We start from the raw sequence: 18,131 nt of genomic DNA, 5'->3' as shown, positions 1-18,131 counted from the left end.
TAAAGCGGCTGAAATGAGTTTCCTCCGCAGGGTGTCTGGGCTCTCCCTTAGAGATAGGGTGAGAAGCTCGGTCATCCAGGAGGGACTCAGAGTAGAGCCGCTGCTCCTCCACGTGGAGAGGAGCCAGTTGAGGTGGCTCGGGCATCTGGTGAGGATGCCTCCTGGACGCCTCCCTGGTGAGGTGTTCTGGGCACGTCCCACCGGGAGGAGGCCCCGGGGAAGACCCAGAACACGCTGGAGGGACTATGTTTCTCGGCTGGCCTGGGAATGCCTTGGGATTCCCCCGGAGGAGCTGGCCCAAGTGTCTGGGGAGAGGGAAGTCTGGGTCTCCCTGCTTAGGCTGCTGCCCCCGAGACCCGACCCCGGATAAGAGAATGAATGGATGGATGGATGGATGGATGGATGGATGGATGGATGGATGGATGATGGATGAATGGATGGATAATTAACCTTGAAAACATCATTAATTAAGGATGATTCATACCCAATAAGCTGTAAATTAACACATTTCTTAATGCTTTATCCATAAAGGCTAATTACTTCCAAAACCAACACACTCAATGTTTATTCATGCTTAATAACTCGTGAATGAATTATTCTATATCCTGTGTGTGTATGTATGTAAATGGTCATATAAATGTACTTTCACAGCATGTGTTAGAGATGTAATAATGGTTAGAGATTGTTTGAATTGGCTGTATACTCATCCTGCAGTGCATCAATAAATTAGGCAGTTGTTGGTAGTTAAGTCTTTTTGTGATCCTTCTAAAGTGAAGACTATTTATGCTTTATTAAGTATTTGTTAATGTAGACAAAACACACAAGTTCCTTTTCACCTGTAGAAGTCAGATCAGAATCAACACAATCATGTTCCATTAGTTTCAACAATCGATCGGACAGTCGACTGTTTTCTTGTTGTGTTTTTGCAACTGCTGCCTGTGTGAGGAGAAAATTGTGTGCTAAATATGCTTAAGGCCAGCCCAAAAAGTTCTGCGGACTCACGCTAGCAACAACAAATCCATAAATCATTTCTTTTAAAAAAAAGAGTCGTGATTGAGTCCCACTTTTGATTCCCTGCTTGTTGCACCGTTCGACATGTCTTCCTGTGTTTCCATCTCTTCACTGGCACCTGATTTGTTGTCGCTAGTGCGAGTCTGCTGAATTTTTCCACAGGCCTTAAGCATATTTAGCAAAAGATTTTCTGCTCAGACAGGCAAAAGTTGCAAAAACATGACAGCAACACAGTCAACTGTCCCGTCGACTGTTGATGATGTAACAAAAACCTTTTTATGACCAAGAATGCCTTTGTAATTAAAAAGGATCCAGAGGCAGAACAACTACTTAAAGATTATCAGGCTTCCTTTGTAATTAAAGTATGGAACATGATTTTGTTAAACACAACAAACGTTTGGCATTTTAGACATTTAGAATTAATCTGCACTGATACCTTTCTTTTGCTTTCAGATATTTTGCCCAATTTGAAGTACACAACTTAAAAGTTTTGAGAGTCGCATATATCAATACATTATTATATGTTTTGTATTCCACATCTTCTAGCTTGATTTTGACTGATTTTGATCTGATTTCCACAGATGAAAAGGAACTTGTGTGTTTTGTCTGCATTAAAAAATACTTAATAAAGCATAAATAGTCGTCACTTTAGAAGGGTTCACTTAACTAACTAGTAACAACTGCCTTATTTATTAATGAACTGCAGGATGAGTATATAGTCAATTCAAACAATCTTTACCCATTAATAATCTCTAACACATGGTGTTAAAGTACATTTATATGACCATTTACATACATACACACAGTATATAGAGTAGTCAATTAATGCATTATTAAGCATGAATAAGCATTCAGCATGTTGGTTTTGGAAGTAATTAGCCTTTATTGGTAAAAAATTATGAATGTGTGAATAAATGTGTTAATTTATAGCTTATTAAGTATGAATCATCCTTAATTAATGATTAAATAAAATGTAGTTATTATAAAGTGCTACCCCTTTTTGTTCTTGTTTTTCCTATCCTTTCTTTTCCTATTGTTTATTTTCTCATGGTTTACATTAGCAAAAAAAATTGTTACAAAACAAACAAACAAAGTTTGTAACAGTTTTCTGTTAATGTCAGAAGGTCCTGTGATGATTTGATTGAGACACAAAGGTCAAACTCTACACGTAAAACGTGATGGAACAATTACAGGGCTCAGCTAAGGCACCAGAATTTTTGATCAGTTTCAAACTTTTGTTCTTGTAAAAAAATCTTGAATCAGAGAGGCCAAAAAAATGATTAGAATTGTGAAGTATAAAAAAATAAATAGTGCAAATGATGCGGGACATTCAGTTTTCTTTTCTCTTATTGTCACCTGAACATTGTCATTATCTAAGCAGAATACAAGTCATTTGTTTGTTTGTTTTTCACTGAGCAGCATAATAAATAATAAATTAAAAAAAGCTTGTGTGTAGAATAGATCCTCTTGGTGTACTGTCCTGAAATGAAGAGTTTCAGGCCTTCCAGCGTGAAAGTTCCTCCGCTGGGGGTCTGAATACTCAAGGTTATACCTGAGAATAAGACACAGAAACAGCAATTAGTCATCAGCATAATGGGATTACTTCTGAATCACTGATAGTTAAGATGGTGCAGCTTCACATTTCTATGTCTGATTTTTAAAAACGTTATGTCACATCATGTGGTAGTTTAACTCAGCAGCTTTTGAAACCAGGTTTTTCACAGGAATCCATAAGATTTCAACTTCACATAATACACAATAAGATTAATTGATTGTTAGAAAAGCATTTTATAACTTAACAGTTTATAATTGCAGTCAGAAGTTTTCATTTACTCATCAAATTACTTTTAATCATTTTTTTTAAACATTATATTTATTGAATTTTATAACATTTAACAAGTGATTGGCACATTTAACATTTACATTGAACAACTTAATCCCCAAAATACACAAATATAAAGACATAACAATAAAAAAATAAATAAAAAACTACACATATTGGACAATAAAAATAAAATAAGAATAAATAAATAGAAGACTCTGCAGTCTGTATTGTCGTCCTCTCAGTTTCCTTTGTATTGTTCCAAAAACTTGGTCAACGGTGACCATGCTTCTTCAAATTTCGTTCCCTTTCCTCTTATAATATAAGTGAGTCTCTCCAGTGTCATACATGCTGCCATCTCCTTCACCCACACGGGATTTGACGGTATGTCCATCTTCTTCCAAAACAGAGAAATTAATCTCCGGGCCTGCAAGAGTCCAAAGTCAATCAGATTCGACTGTCTGGGACTAAGCACACAGTTCTTTGGATAAATCCCCAAAATACACAATTTAGCCTCAGCAGGTACATTCACTCCAACAATCTTTGATAAGGTTTGAAGAACTGAGTTCCAGAATTGTTGTAATTTTGGACATTCCCATACACAATGAAAGAGTTCCTGTTCCAACTAAACACTTACTGCAGCTGTCTGGTATGTTGGGTGACCAGCGATTCAGTTTGACTGGAGTTATGTAAGTTCTCATCAACCACTTGTACTGTAGGAGCTTCATCCTCGTGTTAATTGATTGTTTTTGGGCTTTTAAACATGCAGTTTCCCACTCAGACACTAGTATCTCTTCTCGGATGTCAGATCTCCATGCGTCTAGTCTATCTGCAGTGGATTCCTCATCGTACATTAATAGGGCTGCATAAAATAAAGAAATGTCCTCTTCTCTCCAGGTTTTCTACTACAATATTCTCTAGGTGTGACAGTGGGGGCTTGGATTCAATCTGTTTATGTTTTGACATAATGAAATGTTTTATTTGCAAATACTTATAAAAGTGTTTCTTTGGGATGCTATATATTTGGCATAACTGCTCAAATGTAAGGAGCCTGTCATCCCTATAAAGGTCTGCCAGTTTCTCCACACCTTTACTTGCCCACATTTTGAAGCCTCCGTCAGCTCGACCGGCCCTGAAATATCGGTTCCCCCAAATGGGTGAAAAAGATGACATGGGGGGGGCATCTCCAATGTGTTGATGGGTCCTATGCCAAACATCAATTGTGTTTTTTAAAAAGGGGTTTTTTGTCATTTTTAGCAGTTGTTTTGGCCTTGCAGAATACAAATACAAATTTAATCTAAGTTTTGTTATTAGTTGTTCAATTTTTACCCACGCCGGAGGTGTTTCGGTTGAAAAGTAAAACATGGCTGAGCGCAGCTGTGCAGACCAGTAATACCATTTTAAATTAGGGAGTTGTAGGCCCCCCCTTTCATATGGGAGGTACAACAGGCGAAGTCTTAGTCTAGGTTTTCTATTGTTCCAAATAAATCTATTAAAAATACTATTTAATCCATCAAAAAATTGTTTTGAAAGAGGTAAAGGAATTGACTGAAACAGATATAAAAATTTAGGAAATATATTCATTTTGATCATGTTTATGCGGCCAATCATTGATATGGGCAATATCATCCATTTATTTAATGACTCATTTACTTCACTAATCAAAGGATCATAGTTTGTTGCTACAATTGTTTTAATGTCTGGGGTAATTTTAACACCAAGGTACACAAATCCCTCTCCTGCATTAATAAACGGGGTCTGTACAACTGGGCTCAGTCTTTCATCCCTGTTCAAAAATAGAATTGAGGACTTTGAGTAATTTATTCTATAGCCAGAGAAATTACCAAACAGCTCCATTTGATGCATTAAATTTGGAACGCTGGTAGACAGTTTTGTCAAAAAGACTATCAGATCATCAGCGTACAATGCCAATCTATGCTCTTGGCCCCCCAATTGAATGCCAGATAGATCACTTCGCATTCTTATCATCATTGCCAAGGGTTCTATAGCTAGAACAAATAACATTGGCGATAAAGGGCAACCCTGGCGAGTAGAACGTTCTAAGGTAAAGGATTTGGAAGCTAAGTTGTTTGTCCAAACGCTGGCTTCAGGACTTGTATACAAGAGCTTAACCCATTTGAGGAAATTGTGTCCAAATCCATATCTCGGGAGGACATTAAACAGATATGACCATTCAATTCTATCAAAAGCCTGACGTGCATCGAGTGATAATAAAGCTGTATCTTTAGCGTCAAATTTCTCATGGATTATGTTTAAGACTCTTCTTACATTGTGAAACCCTTGACGTTTTGGCACAAAACCATTTTGGTCGTTATGGACTAAATTTGCGATAAAGGGGTCTAATCTTTTTGCTAAAACCTTACAGAGTATTTTGGTGTCAACCCCCATCAGGCTTATTGGTCTAAATGAAGAGCACTCTTCAGGGGGTTTACCAGGTTTTAATATCAGTGTGATCATTGCTTGTCTTAGAGTGGGTGGGAGGACTTGGTTTCTAAATGCTTCTTCATACATGTTGAAGAGAGGAACTATGAGTTTTTCTTTAAAAGCTTTGTAGAATTCAATGGGGAAGCCATCTGGCCCAGGAGCTTTACCACTGCTGATACTCTGTATGGCTTGTGAAATTTCTTCAATTGTTACATTTATGTCCAGCTCCGTTTTTGCTTCTTCTGAGAGTGTCTGGAACTGAAGTTGGACTAAAAATACGTCTTGCTCTTCTGACGCATGGCAACACTCTGACTTATATAGTTTAACAAAAAATTGTCTAAAGCAGTCATTAATTTCAGATGGATCTACTGTTACCCTTCCAGAGGGGGCCCTTATACTGTTAATTGCTCTTTCACTTTGGGTTTTCTTAATTCTCCATGCTAAGAGTTTCCCCGCTTTTTCTCCTTGGTAATAATAAGATTGTTTTAACCACATTAAGCTTTTTGCTGCTGCCTCAGAAGATAACCTATTATATTCAGATCTCAAACGTAATAGTTCACTCTGTTTTGTTTGGTCGTCATTCGTACTTAAGTCTAATTCCAAAATTTTTATTTGTTTGTCCAAACTATCCATTTGTTGTTTATGCTGCTTGTTTTTCGTACTTGTGTAGCTAAGAATTTCACCTCGAATATATGCTTTGAATCCTTCCCATCTCACTGAAGCACAAGTTTGGTCTGTGTTTAATTCAAAATAACTATCTATCTTCTCCCCCATCAGTTTAATAAAGTTTCGATCTTGTAGCCATCTTGCTTGAAACCGCCATCGGAGTGGATTATGGACAAAGTTTTCTATGTGAACATTAAGTGAGATAGCGGCATGATCACTGATTACTATGCTGTCATACTGGCAATGTTTGATCCTTGATAAAAGTTCTCTTGAAACAAGAAAATAATCTATACGCGAGAGGGATTTGTGCATACCTGAGTGACAGGAAAATTCAACTTTGTCAGGATTTAGTTCTCTCCACACTTCCACCAAATTGATATCTAACATATATTGATTTATTAATTTTCTAGTGTGGGCTTTATAGACTTCTGAGCCTGTTGATCGATCTACCTTTGGATTTAAGGTACAATTAAAGTCTCCCCCAATTACATAAAATCCTTGAAGAGTGGCTATAGTAAGAAACAAATCTTCAAAAAATTTTGGTTTATTTTCATTTGGACCGTATAAACTTACTAAATTTAAAGTGATTGAGAGGATGTTGCCCTGGACAATTACATACCTACCAGCTGGGTCTTGTATTGTTTTTAGAATTTGGAATGGTATGCTTTTGTGGATCAAGATACTTACACCTCTTCCATAGTTATTATACGACGCATGTATCACTTGGCCCCGCCATCTATTTCTTATAAATTTTATTTCACTATTTGTTAAATGAGTTTCTTGAAGAAAAATTATCTTTGATTTAAGCTGTTTAATCCTATTTATGACCTGTTTTAGTTTAATTTGTTTCCTAAGTCCCCTCACATTCCAGCTTGTGATTTTTATGTAGGCGATATTATTAGCCTCAACTTGTTCCATAATTATTTTTTCCCTGAGACAGTATTATAATGACAAATGTTGCAGAGTCAACACAAAATGCACAAATATTTTGAGTAAAATAAGATAAATAATAAATGAAAAAAAGAAAATCCTGAAAGTGACACATAACCCACTATCCCCCCCCTCCCTTACTCAGACTAGTGTGTGGGGGCTTTTGCTAATCCACTAACAAGGGGAGTAGCTGAACTACGAAACCCAACCCCGAAAGCAACAGTGGCGTCCGCAACCCTCTCATCATAATAAAACAGTAATATAACAAACCCTTTTAAATCCTTATATTCCTTCTTCTAAGGTGCTTAGCTAACGTATTTCTTATTAATGTGACATAAACACAGCCGACATGTGCACAAGTATTGACACCGCATTATACTAACACATCATGTATAACATCAGAGAAACAGAAAGTACCTCCGTGGCTGCCCATGTTTTACACACCTCAAAGATTAACTGAATATTATGCAAACTGTAATATCAGATAAAAATAACTGAATATTATGAAAACTGTAATATCGAAGTGTAACTATCAATTATAAACAGCAGTTCAGGAACCGAACCACTGATCAATACTCAATCCTGTGAAGCGACCGTGCGGAGGAAGTCCGCGGCCTCCCCGGGAGATGGAAACATCTGGATCCTCCCGTTGTGGAGAATCCTCATCTTGCATGGATTATAGTGGAACCCGCGGAACATTCCCCGCTCAGCAAAGGCTTTCCTGACGGTGTCGAACCCGGCTCGCTGTCGGATGGTCTCAGCAGAGAGATCCTGAACGAAATAAAGCTTATTTCCGTCATATTCAATGCTGCGTTGTTTCGTAGAACGGAAAATAAACTCCCGATCTTGGAAATTCATGAAACGGATGAGCACAGCTCGGTGTTGGTTCGGCTTTGGAGGTGCCAGGGTGCGGTGGGCTCTCTCAATGGTGAAGGATCTGTCGGTCCCCAGCCAGCTCGGCAGCTTCTCCCGTATAAACTCCAGCAGCGGCCGCTGACCCTCCGCGTTCTCCCGCAGACCAAAAAGCCGAAGGTTCTTCCTTCGGCCGCGGTTCTCCAGTCGTCGGTTTTAGCCTCCAGGTAGGAGATTCGCTTCAGGGCTTTGGTGAGATTAGCCGTGTTAGCTTCTAAGAGTTCCTCCGCCGAGACAATTCTAGTTTCAGCTTCCTCCAGCCTGGTAGCATTAGCGGCGACCTTTTGCTTTACCTCTGCTATGTTTTTCTCCAAAGAAGCAACGGACTTCGCCATTTCACCCATCCGGTTATTGATGCTTTCCAGCTTGGTTCCGAACTCAGAATGCAGCGACCGGAGCTCAGACAGCACCATGCTAATACCGCACGTGCTTTCGGTGCTAGCGGCCCCCTCTCCGTCCGGATCCGTTACCGGTGCATCAGCTTTGGTTGGCTTTTGGGAGCCGCGCTTTCTTGTGAAGATCTCGCAGTCCTTGAGAGCAGTCGGTTTTGACATTTTCAGATACAGTTTACGGTTTTTAATTGTGGGTTTTTCGAGTTTTAATGCAGGCCACACGGAGCATCCACTTTAAGCTGCCATCCTGGCCCGTGGTTCCATAGCGGCCCCACTTTTAATCATTTTAATGATTGATTCAAACCATTCTTTTTCAGGGAGGAATGATTCTACCACATGCAATTTCAATAAACTTTAGAAAAAAGTTTTAATTTGGTAAGGATTTTCTCTAATCCACATGGGGTCAAAATTATACATGCAGGCGTATTGGTGCTGAAGGTCCTAGAAGGTTTTTAAACCTGACAAGGCCCGTTAACTTTCTGTTAGCAATAATAATAATACTTCACCTTAAATCAGCAGCTGGATGATTGAATCTTGGAATCTTTCCTACAGGACCATGATTCCAAAAACACATCAGAACTGGTTTGGATTGGATAAAGCATCAGAACCAGTTCCCAATTGGATAAATTAGACCAACATTAAACTTCTTAAATGGCCATCCCAAAACCCTGATCTCAACCCAACTGAAAATTCATGGACTCTGATTAAAATCGAGTCGGTGCAGGAAACCCTACCAATTCTGCCAAGAAGAAGAGTCAAAATCAGCCAGAAGCTTGTTGATGGAGACACAAAGCCTGATGTCAAGGAGAGACCTACTGGGGGACATTTAACCAAATCTTGAAAAAGGGGTGTGTGAAAGGATATATTTGAGCCTGTATTCATACTTTTGAACCTGTTTGTATCATAGAAAATCAATAATAAATCCAAACTTGTTTTTAAAAGTCAATAAAAATGTGTGTTGTAGAATCTTTTCACTCTGAAAAAGACAATCCAAATAAATTATTAAAGTCAATAAAAAGATTCTGACATTAATGATGAGTAAATGCAAATTTCTGACAGAATCTGTAAAATGTACTTTTAGGACAAATATTACAAGTTATTCTAGTGATAATCTTGGCATAGCCGAGAAAACATCCAGTATTCATCTTCCGATTTTTAAATAATGTGTTGATTAAGCTCCATAGCTACTTTTCACTACATACAGCTATCTTTTGTTGTTGAAAACATTTTTAGTGTCATCTGAGGGTTTTTTCTCAGGCCCTATTTATACGACACTGTTTTAAGTGCAACTGGAACATTTTTACTGTGATTCAACCATTTGTGTACAAGTCAACAGCTATCGGATTCTCTGACACCAAAACATTTTTGAATTAAGGTCTCAGAGTAGAACATTTTGGAAACTTCCTGTTGCATGTCAAACGAAACCAGAACGTGTGAAGTTGCTCATGCACATCACCAAACAGGTGCAGTCAAGAGTTTTTCTGCACTTGCGCAAGTAGATCAACAACAGTAATAATGGCAAATAGCAGAGTGCTCTTTGTGCTACTCACCCTTTTCAATGTGTAGCAGCAACTCAACCTCACTATCTGTCCAAACAAACATCCAAGTATTCACCATTTTGTGTGCATCTCTTTTCATGTACGAGAATGACGTTCACATGCATGCAGCGCCAGCCAGTGACATGGCATGAAAACTACAGTGGATTCACTGAATACAACATTACCATGTAAGTGTGTAACTTTTACACAATCAATATTAGTAAATCTCTAATGTTTTTAGGAGATCATTCACATGTGGGTAGGGCTTCAATTCAAACTGAAAGGTACAAAGTTGTGAGCTCTAAATTGTTTGAGATGATCTGCTTATAGGAGCTGAATCTGCGTAGGAGGTTAAATAAGCCATCTATGACAAACTAGAAAGACCAGAAAGGTCAATTAGTAAACATTATCTATCTAAGGAAGCCAGCAGATTCCGTTGAATCTTTACTTTGTTACAATCGCCCATCTTAAGCAGCACATTGGTGACAGTGGGAAGGAACCAAGAACCAAGAACTTATACCAAGATTATACTTCCAGAACCAGGCTCAGGATTAGTTGCCATCTGCCTCAGATAGCTAGGGTCTGAGGGGACAGGAAAGAGACTCAGACAAACATTGAAGGTTTAGCCTGTTGGAGGGCAAACTTGCCACATTTCCTCACCCTGCTGCTGCCTTTGCTCACTCTACTGTTTGCAATTACTACTGTCAATAATCGGTTTTTGTCTGTTTTTCTTCCCATAAAAACAACTACACCTGGACCATTTCCTGTTTGTCCGTCTTTTTCCTCTCCTCTCAAACCCCTGCCAGTTGAGGCAGATGGCCACTTATCCCGGTTCTGTTTCTGATGGAGGTTTCTTCCTGGTAAAAAGGAGTCATTCCTTTACAGTCGAATGACAACAGCACTGACGGTTAGTCTTGCACTGTAGGCTCCACCCTCTACTTCATACTCGCCAGCTCAAGTCTGTAGTGATCTCTGTTTTTGTTTCAAAGGCATACTCTTCATCAGTGGGTCAACTTCACCCTCCTTTCCACCTCGGTTATTTCAGACGTGACACTGATGCATAAACCAGAACCAAACAAGGAGAAGCAGCATTCAGTTTCTATGCACCACAAATTTGGAACAAACTTCCAGAAAACTGTAAAACAGCTGAAACACTGGGTGCCTTTAAATCTCAACTTAAAACCCACCTGTTTAGAGTTGCTTATGGCTAAATTAGGGTTAGAGTGCAGGTTTTTGATGTTTTCGATGTTTTTCTCTTTCTTACTGTTTATTCATTGTCACATGCTGTTTTTATTTTGTTTTTTAATTATATAAAGCACCTTGAAATGCCTTGCTGCTGAAATGTGCTATACAAATAAAATTTGATTGATTGATAAAGAAGGCCTCTCAGGCTGGATTGAAAAGGTTGGGTGAAGGGAGCTTTTGTTCCTCACTTGGTTGGGATCTGATCATCCAAGTATTTTCTCCAATAAAAATAGTTTCACTTAAAAGCTGGTCCTCTTATGAAGACCATAATCATCTTCTACCTTAACCCTAACCCTAGCAAGAAAATGAAACAAAAGTAAATGGAAAGTTTGTTTTATATTTTGTCTTTGACAGAGTCAAAAAATAAACCATCTAACTTTTTTTATTCCTTGGTGTTTTTGACATCTGGTTATACTTTATTAAGGACTAACTAACCTAAACTCAAACTATTAACCCTAAGTGCTTGAACATAAAGAGATGGCACTGCTTTTCTCGGTGCTTTAAGTTCTTGAAGTCAGTTGCTTTCAGTTAAGCATTTAATGAAGAATTACCACAACCTGGGTTAAGAAACTGTAAAGATTTTGTTAGCCTATTTTAGTGGGTTGCAAAATTATTCACCCCACTGGTAAATGTTTTTATTTTGTTGCCTTAGAACATGAAATATATATAGATTTTCAGTTTAATTATATGTAATCACACAAAGTACTCTAGAATAATGATAAATTATAAGGGGGAGGGGGACTCATTTTAAATAATTAAAAAAATATAACACTTAAAAGTGGTTCATGCATTTTCATTCAACTCTTTTGTTCTGAAATCCCAAATTCTTTTTAGAAGCCACATAATTAGCCTAAAAAGATCCATCTGTGACTGGTCTAAATGTTAGATGATCTCAGTATATCCATCTGTTCAGAGTACTAAGGGCTACAACCAAGTAAGAAACTTCATGAAGACCAAGGAACTCTCCACAAAGGTCAGAGACAAACCTGTGGAGAAGAACAGATCAGGGATGGTCATAAAAATATTTCTGAATCCTGAATTCTCCCAAATTTCATTAAATCCTGTATTAGGAAATGGAAGGATGATGCCACCAAAGCAAACCTGCCAAAAGAGGCTTGTCCACCAAAAACTCACAGAATGGGTGAGGAGGACATTAATCAGAGAAACATCCAGAAGGACAAAGTTAACCCTGATGGAGTTGAGAGTTGGAGGATCTGTCCACAGGAACACCAGAAGCTGCTCAGAGATACACTTCATGGAAGAGCAGCAAGAAAAAGACACTGATTAAAGAAAAAAAAAGATGAACTACAGTAAAACTGACTGGGGATCAGGCTTAATTCTCCATTGTAGGGTTGAAAACTGAATTTTGAAGCCTCCTTCTTTGTTTAAAGTTAGTTTTTCATGTTTGACATAAATGTCTTCCTTTACCCCCGTCTTAAACTATCTGTCTTCTCTGTCCAACATAGGAACATTTTGTTCCTCCAAAGAGTGTCCCTTCTCCTCGAGGAGCAGGAGCTCAGCTGAGTTCTGAAGAGCTGCTCTCCTGTTTTGAGCCATGCGTCTGTGGAGAAGCTGTTTGTTTCTCCAATATGAAGGTCTGACCTACAGACACCACACCGCTCAGTCTGTCCTCAGGACGGACCGGCCTCTGTGTCCTCAGGACTGACCAGCCTCTGTGTCCTCAGGACGGACCAGCCTCTATCTGAGAGTCCTGTTGGGTTTGAAATGGACCGGCATGTTGTGTTTGGAGAAAATCCTTCTGAGTTTCTCAGGTACTCCAGCAACATAAGGGATGGCAATGTTTTTGGGTTTGTTCTCCTCCCTGTTCTGTTCTCTGTGTTTTTTAGATTTCCTGACTAACTTGACAAAAGCCCAGTTGACTTGACAAATACTTGCTTTATATTACAGAAAAATTAAACAAGTTAATTTTAAAAAATGTGAGCTCACAATCATTTATTTTGATGTATTGATGGCATTAATTTAAACTTCACATTTTTAAGAGCTCAATTTTCGAAAGTCCTGGTGTTCAAATCTTATTAAAACAATAAAACTTACTGCAAATATGGAATTAAAGATTTTTATACCTTCAGATTCCTCCTACCACTTCCATCCACCAAATTATAAATCTTCTAATAACCTGGTTGAGTTTCATCCCTGTTGGATCATAAAAGTGGACTCTCACCTCGGTGGCAAACACACATGGCTCCATCTGCTCTGGGATGATAAACACTGGATGGTACAGATTGTCCTTTGCGAAACTGAGGGGAGGGACGATGATTGATGAGTCACATTTCTTACTGTTCAAGCAGAAGAGACAAGGGAAATTGATTCAGCAGCAACAAAACACAGTTTGACAGGTAACAGTCATGGAATACACCCTCTCTAACATCTAACCTCAAGTGAACAAAAACGTACAACAGATTCCACCACATCGTTTTTTACTAAACAAAAAACAAAATATTAAAGATGTGAATGATAAACTGGTTCCAGCCTGCTTTGATGGATTTAAGAAGTTCAATATCACCCAGAAGCTGATGATCAAATGTATTGATTAACTGATTGGTATAAGTGGGGCCACCACTAGAAATGCAGGAGTTTGGGCAGCTTGATTCTTTTCTTTTTCAGTCTTTCTGTTGTATGAGCTGCTGTGTCAAATCAACAGCCTTGCACCCCTATGTTGACAGCTGGTTTGAGCTGTTTGTGGGAATATATTATATTTGGTTCAGAGCCTACATTGCAAAGAAGCTTCCATGAGCTGTGGGCAGAAGGCCATTAATGCCTGTTGCAGTGGCAAATGGAGGACCTGTTTGTAAACATCAGTGGTAATTGAGGCTTTCTAACCTAAAAAAGAGGACTTTAGGGCTTTGTTGTCACTGAAGACACATGAAGCAGCTGATAGGTACAGAATGATCATGACTGCAACTTCTGTTGTTGCAGAAGTTTAAAAAATCGACATGGGAAGAATTCAGAAAAGCCATGGAGAACAACTTTTGATTGGCCCAAAGGAGCTTCTGGCAAACAGTTTGACAACTTGGAAAAGGGAAGCAGGCCTGTTCCAGGGTGCACTTGAGTTGGGTGGGGAACTGCTGACCCAGATGGGGGTCGTTGTTGGACAATGAAAGTAGCACTTTGAGGGTCACCTCACTCTGGTCACCATGTCCACCTTTGAGGAGGCAGTCTGAGGACTCAGAAGAAGACAAGTTCATTACCATGGCAGAGGTAGTTAAAAACCTCCCTACTGTCAGTGTGCCAGGAGTGGATGAGATTCGCCTCAAAATGGAGTGTGACACGCAAGTCTACATTTGTTTTGTGTATCTGGAGTAGGCTTATAAGCGTGTTCTCCAAGGCTTTTTGTGGGGGGTGCTGAGGGTGTATGGGATGCCAGGGTCACTATTAAGGAATACCTGGTTCCAGTAGAACCAAAACAAGAGCTGTGTCTCCATCTTAGGCACAAAGTCAAACTCCTTTACAGTGCAGGTTGGACTCCACCAGGTCTGCTCTTTGTCTCTGATCCTGTTTGTGATCTTCATGGACAGGATCAGAGTCATGAAGAAAAGGGGGTCTGGTTTAGGAAAGTAGGATCTGATCTCTATTTTTTGCGGATGTCATTTTGTTGGCATCTTCAAGCCATGACCTTCAGCATGCATTGGGGCAGTTTGCAGCTGAGTGTGAAGTGACTGGGATGAGAGTCACTTTCTCTTGGCTTGAGGTCATGAAGTGGAACTCTTCCTCCAGTTTGGGGAATCTTTGCCTCAAGCAAATGAGTTCAGCTACCTGGGTGTTTCACTCACAAATGATAGTAGGATGAAGAAAGTGTTGCTCTGGTCTGTTGTGATGGAGAAGAAGCTAAGCTGAAAGGCAAAGCTCTGGATTTGCTGGACTATCTAAATTCCAACCCTCACCTCTGGTCAAGGGGAATGGACCATGACTAAAAAAAATCAGATCCTGAAATTAAGCATTTGAAAGGTCTGAAAAACCTTTTTTTTCACTCACAGCTTTAAATTTTGTTTTTGTTCATTTGAAGTTAGATTAGGATCGTTTCAGAAACTGATGAAGACCAGATCTTTTTTTAATGTCTTAATATGTAAAACCTTGGACATGAAAGAGGATAGATTTTTTCCTTTTTTTAACCATGAGTGTATCTTGTGAAATGCTGAATACATTAGATTAAAAAAGACAAAGATGCTACTACTTGCCTTTGCAGGACAATAACAATATGCTGTAAAAAAAACAAAAAAGGCGGGGAAGCATAGAAACACACAGATAACCATCAAACTATCACACTGTTATAGCCTTACGGGTCAAACTTGTTCTTCTCCAGGTGCTGCTCCTCTTTTGCTAGGTTACAGTCAGCCATTTTGTTTTTAAACATGGACATGTTGCCATTGTTCTTCTCCACCAGAGCCGTGCTCTTATTGAACACTTTATATTGACCTCCAGGGTTAAGAAAGGCCTTTTTTTCTGTCAAGCTGCCTAGTGGTCCCCCCAGTAAGCTCCCGTTGTTGGACCCTTCCCCACCAATCACAACATTGCGGTTGTTCACCGTCTCCAAATCGTTCTTCACTGATCTGGAGATGGCTGCAAGCCTCCTGCCCCGGTGGAGCTGATGCAGAATGTGGATGCTGGCACACACCAGCAGTGTCAGAGTCACCAAACCAAGAATGATAGCTGCAATCAGTGCAGAAGAGATGTCGTCCTTTGGCTGAGGTTTTGGTGTCGAACTGATGAAGGGATATTCGCAGCGTGCACCCATGAATTCTGGAGGACACTGGCACACAGGGCCAGTAAAGTGAGTGTAACACGTGCCGCCATTGTTGCAAGGAAAGTGGTTGCAGAGGCTGCTGCGTACAGAGCAGTCCTTGCTGGAGAAGCCCAGAGTGCACGAACAGATGAAGTCATTGATTCCGTCCATGCAAGTGCCAGCATTTTGACAGGGGTTACTGGCACAGTCGTCAATGTTGGTCTCACATCGAGCACCAGTGAAACCTGGCCGACAGTAGCACATGACCTGTTTACCAAGATCCAGACACTGGGCACCTGCGAAGGGAAGAAGACAGGTGTTAGTTTACACCATACACCTGGATTACAGACATAGGGCACCTGAATGACAGATGGATTAAAAATGGATTTAGATGTTGATATATCCTAAGGTAAGGTGAAATAGCAGAAAGCACCTCTATTTTTTTTACTTTGTTTGAAAAAGTTAAAATTGGTAAAAAAAAAAAAAAAAAAACTTCACTGCAATTAGGCTGTAAATGTGAAGGACAGAAAATACAAAAGTTTAAACAATATTTGACAAAAAGTCATATAGTTTGTTTAAATCTGATCTTATCATGCATCATATTAGTCAATAAACTTAACTGGGTGATGTAAACTTTAGCCTTTATTTAACCAGGAAGTCTCTTGAGATTGACATTTCTTTTTTAAGGGAGACCATTGCAAACTTACAAGCTAAATGAAAAAAAAATGATATCAAAATACATAAACAAAATAAAACAAGTGAATCAAAAACATACAAGTACAAAGTTCAACTTAAGAACAACAGTTGCACACTTCAGCTACAAAGAACTTTGTAAAAGCTTCAGAATAGTGAAGAAAATTGCCACCATTCTGACTTTTTGTTTCTTTTCACACATCTAAAAGAAAAATAATATTTTAAAAAATCTATCCTCTAAGCCTCTGTCCTTTGGCCCCAGTCACACTGGATGATGAACTTATTCTCTGAGTCATTTCACTTCAAAGACTTAAAAAATAAAAAATACAAACAACAACAAAAAAAGCCATTTTGAACTCTTGAATGGCTCACCAATCTACTGGAAGGCTATCAAATACCAACCAAAATTAAATTTTACAAAACCAACAAAAGCATAGAAACCCCCCAAGCAGGTTGGGATCTTCCTGCTTTGAGATGATGCCCTCTAGTTCTGCCTCCCTGGCTGCTAGGATCTATACCAAAATGTATTAGATACAATAATAAGGACTCATGTAGTTGTCTGTGTGTCTGTCTGATACCAAAAACGCTCAAGAACCACTAGGTAAATTAAAATGAAACTCTCAGAAAGTAAACATTGGATATACATCTACAACTGATTAACTTTTGAACTCAATCTGATTCAAGACGGCTGCCACAGTTAAGTGACCTCAGCAAACACAGAAAATGCTATAACAGTCATTTTTACAGATGTTGAGATAAAGTTTGGTGTGAGAGTAGCTGAGACATATCCCTATCCCTAACAGATCTCAAGATTTTTGTTTAAAACTATGGATTGCATTTTTTCAAGGACTGCTACTTTTTAGAACACAATGCTCTGAGAGTCCTCCAAAATATCAGCAGTCTTGTTTAAAATGTAATTCTGACTAAAAGCAAATATTTAATCCTTAAACCAACAAGGATAAAACATGAAAACATTAGAAGGTTAATGTAAGAGTGAAATTGACTACAGACTATTACATGAGGCCAGGATAGGGGGTCTGTGGGTGCAAAAAATATGTTCTTTTCCTTTCCTCTCCTTTCCTTTCCTTTCCTTTCCTTTCCTTTCCTTTCATTTCCTTTTGTTTGCAGGATTTACATTAAAGCTGAAACAAATCATCATAAAAAACTGAAATTACTTTTGTTTGGAGTAAGTTGGTCTTTTCCTTGGTGTGTTTAGAGTAAAGTAAATCTATTCTGGTTGGCCATGGGATATCTCACTGACTGCTCAGGATGTTTCTAATACACACTAATTTCTGTTATGAGGAAGTGTTGCAATGACTTAAAGGTTCCTACACTGAACTTTCTGCACAGACTTGAGATGAAAGAGACATACTGATTCTAATACTGCAACAAATAAACTGTTACACTGATTTCAAAAGCACCAACAAACTAAACCAAACTAAACACAGCCAACACAAACTAAGCCAAAACTGCATTTATAACATTTTGTCAGATTTTTTTTCTGATGTAGCTTTGTGTTTAAATCAATTGTCAAACTTTGTAAAGAGTTTTTCCTCTAGGTATAAAACATTCTCTTATATTTGTTCCTTTCTGTAGAGCTGAATGTGTCTGTTGGAAGAAGTTGGTTTTGGGGCAACATTCTGAAATGTTCACCAAGCTCTGCACAAACAGCTCCATATTTGGTAAAGTGCATCTGGTATATTTCAACACTGTAAATGAAGCAGAGCTGTGACCTT

The 18,131-nt window shown here is 38.9% G+C and overlaps 1 protein-coding gene across 2 annotated transcripts in view; it reads right to left on the bottom strand.

Annotated features, from left to right (window-relative positions):
* Positions 1-1,993: 1,993 nt before the first annotated feature.
* Positions 1,994-18,131, bottom strand: part of dlc (deltaC) — a 72,729-nt gene continuing 56,591 nt past the window's right edge. For both annotated transcript variants that reach the window (XM_037974365.1, XM_037974366.1), the window contains exons 8-10: positions 15,260-15,998; positions 13,144-13,258; positions 1,994-2,563 (exon numbers count right to left, since the gene is read on the bottom strand). In XM_037974365.1, coding sequence (XP_037830293.1) covers positions 2,558-2,563; positions 13,144-13,258; positions 15,260-15,998 — 860 coding nt within the window. In that variant the 3' untranslated portion in view covers positions 1,994-2,557. The remainder of the gene's footprint in view (positions 2,564-13,143; positions 13,259-15,259; positions 15,999-18,131) is intronic.

This window comes from Kryptolebias marmoratus, unplaced genomic scaffold (genome assembly GCF_001649575.2).
Source record: "Kryptolebias marmoratus isolate JLee-2015 unplaced genomic scaffold, ASM164957v2 Scaffold27, whole genome shotgun sequence".
In the NCBI taxonomy this organism is placed as follows: Eukaryota; Metazoa; Chordata; class Actinopteri; order Cyprinodontiformes; family Rivulidae; genus Kryptolebias; species Kryptolebias marmoratus.
The sequence above is the reverse complement of the archived record's forward strand: the minus strand, read 5'-3'. Positions and strand labels throughout refer to the sequence as shown.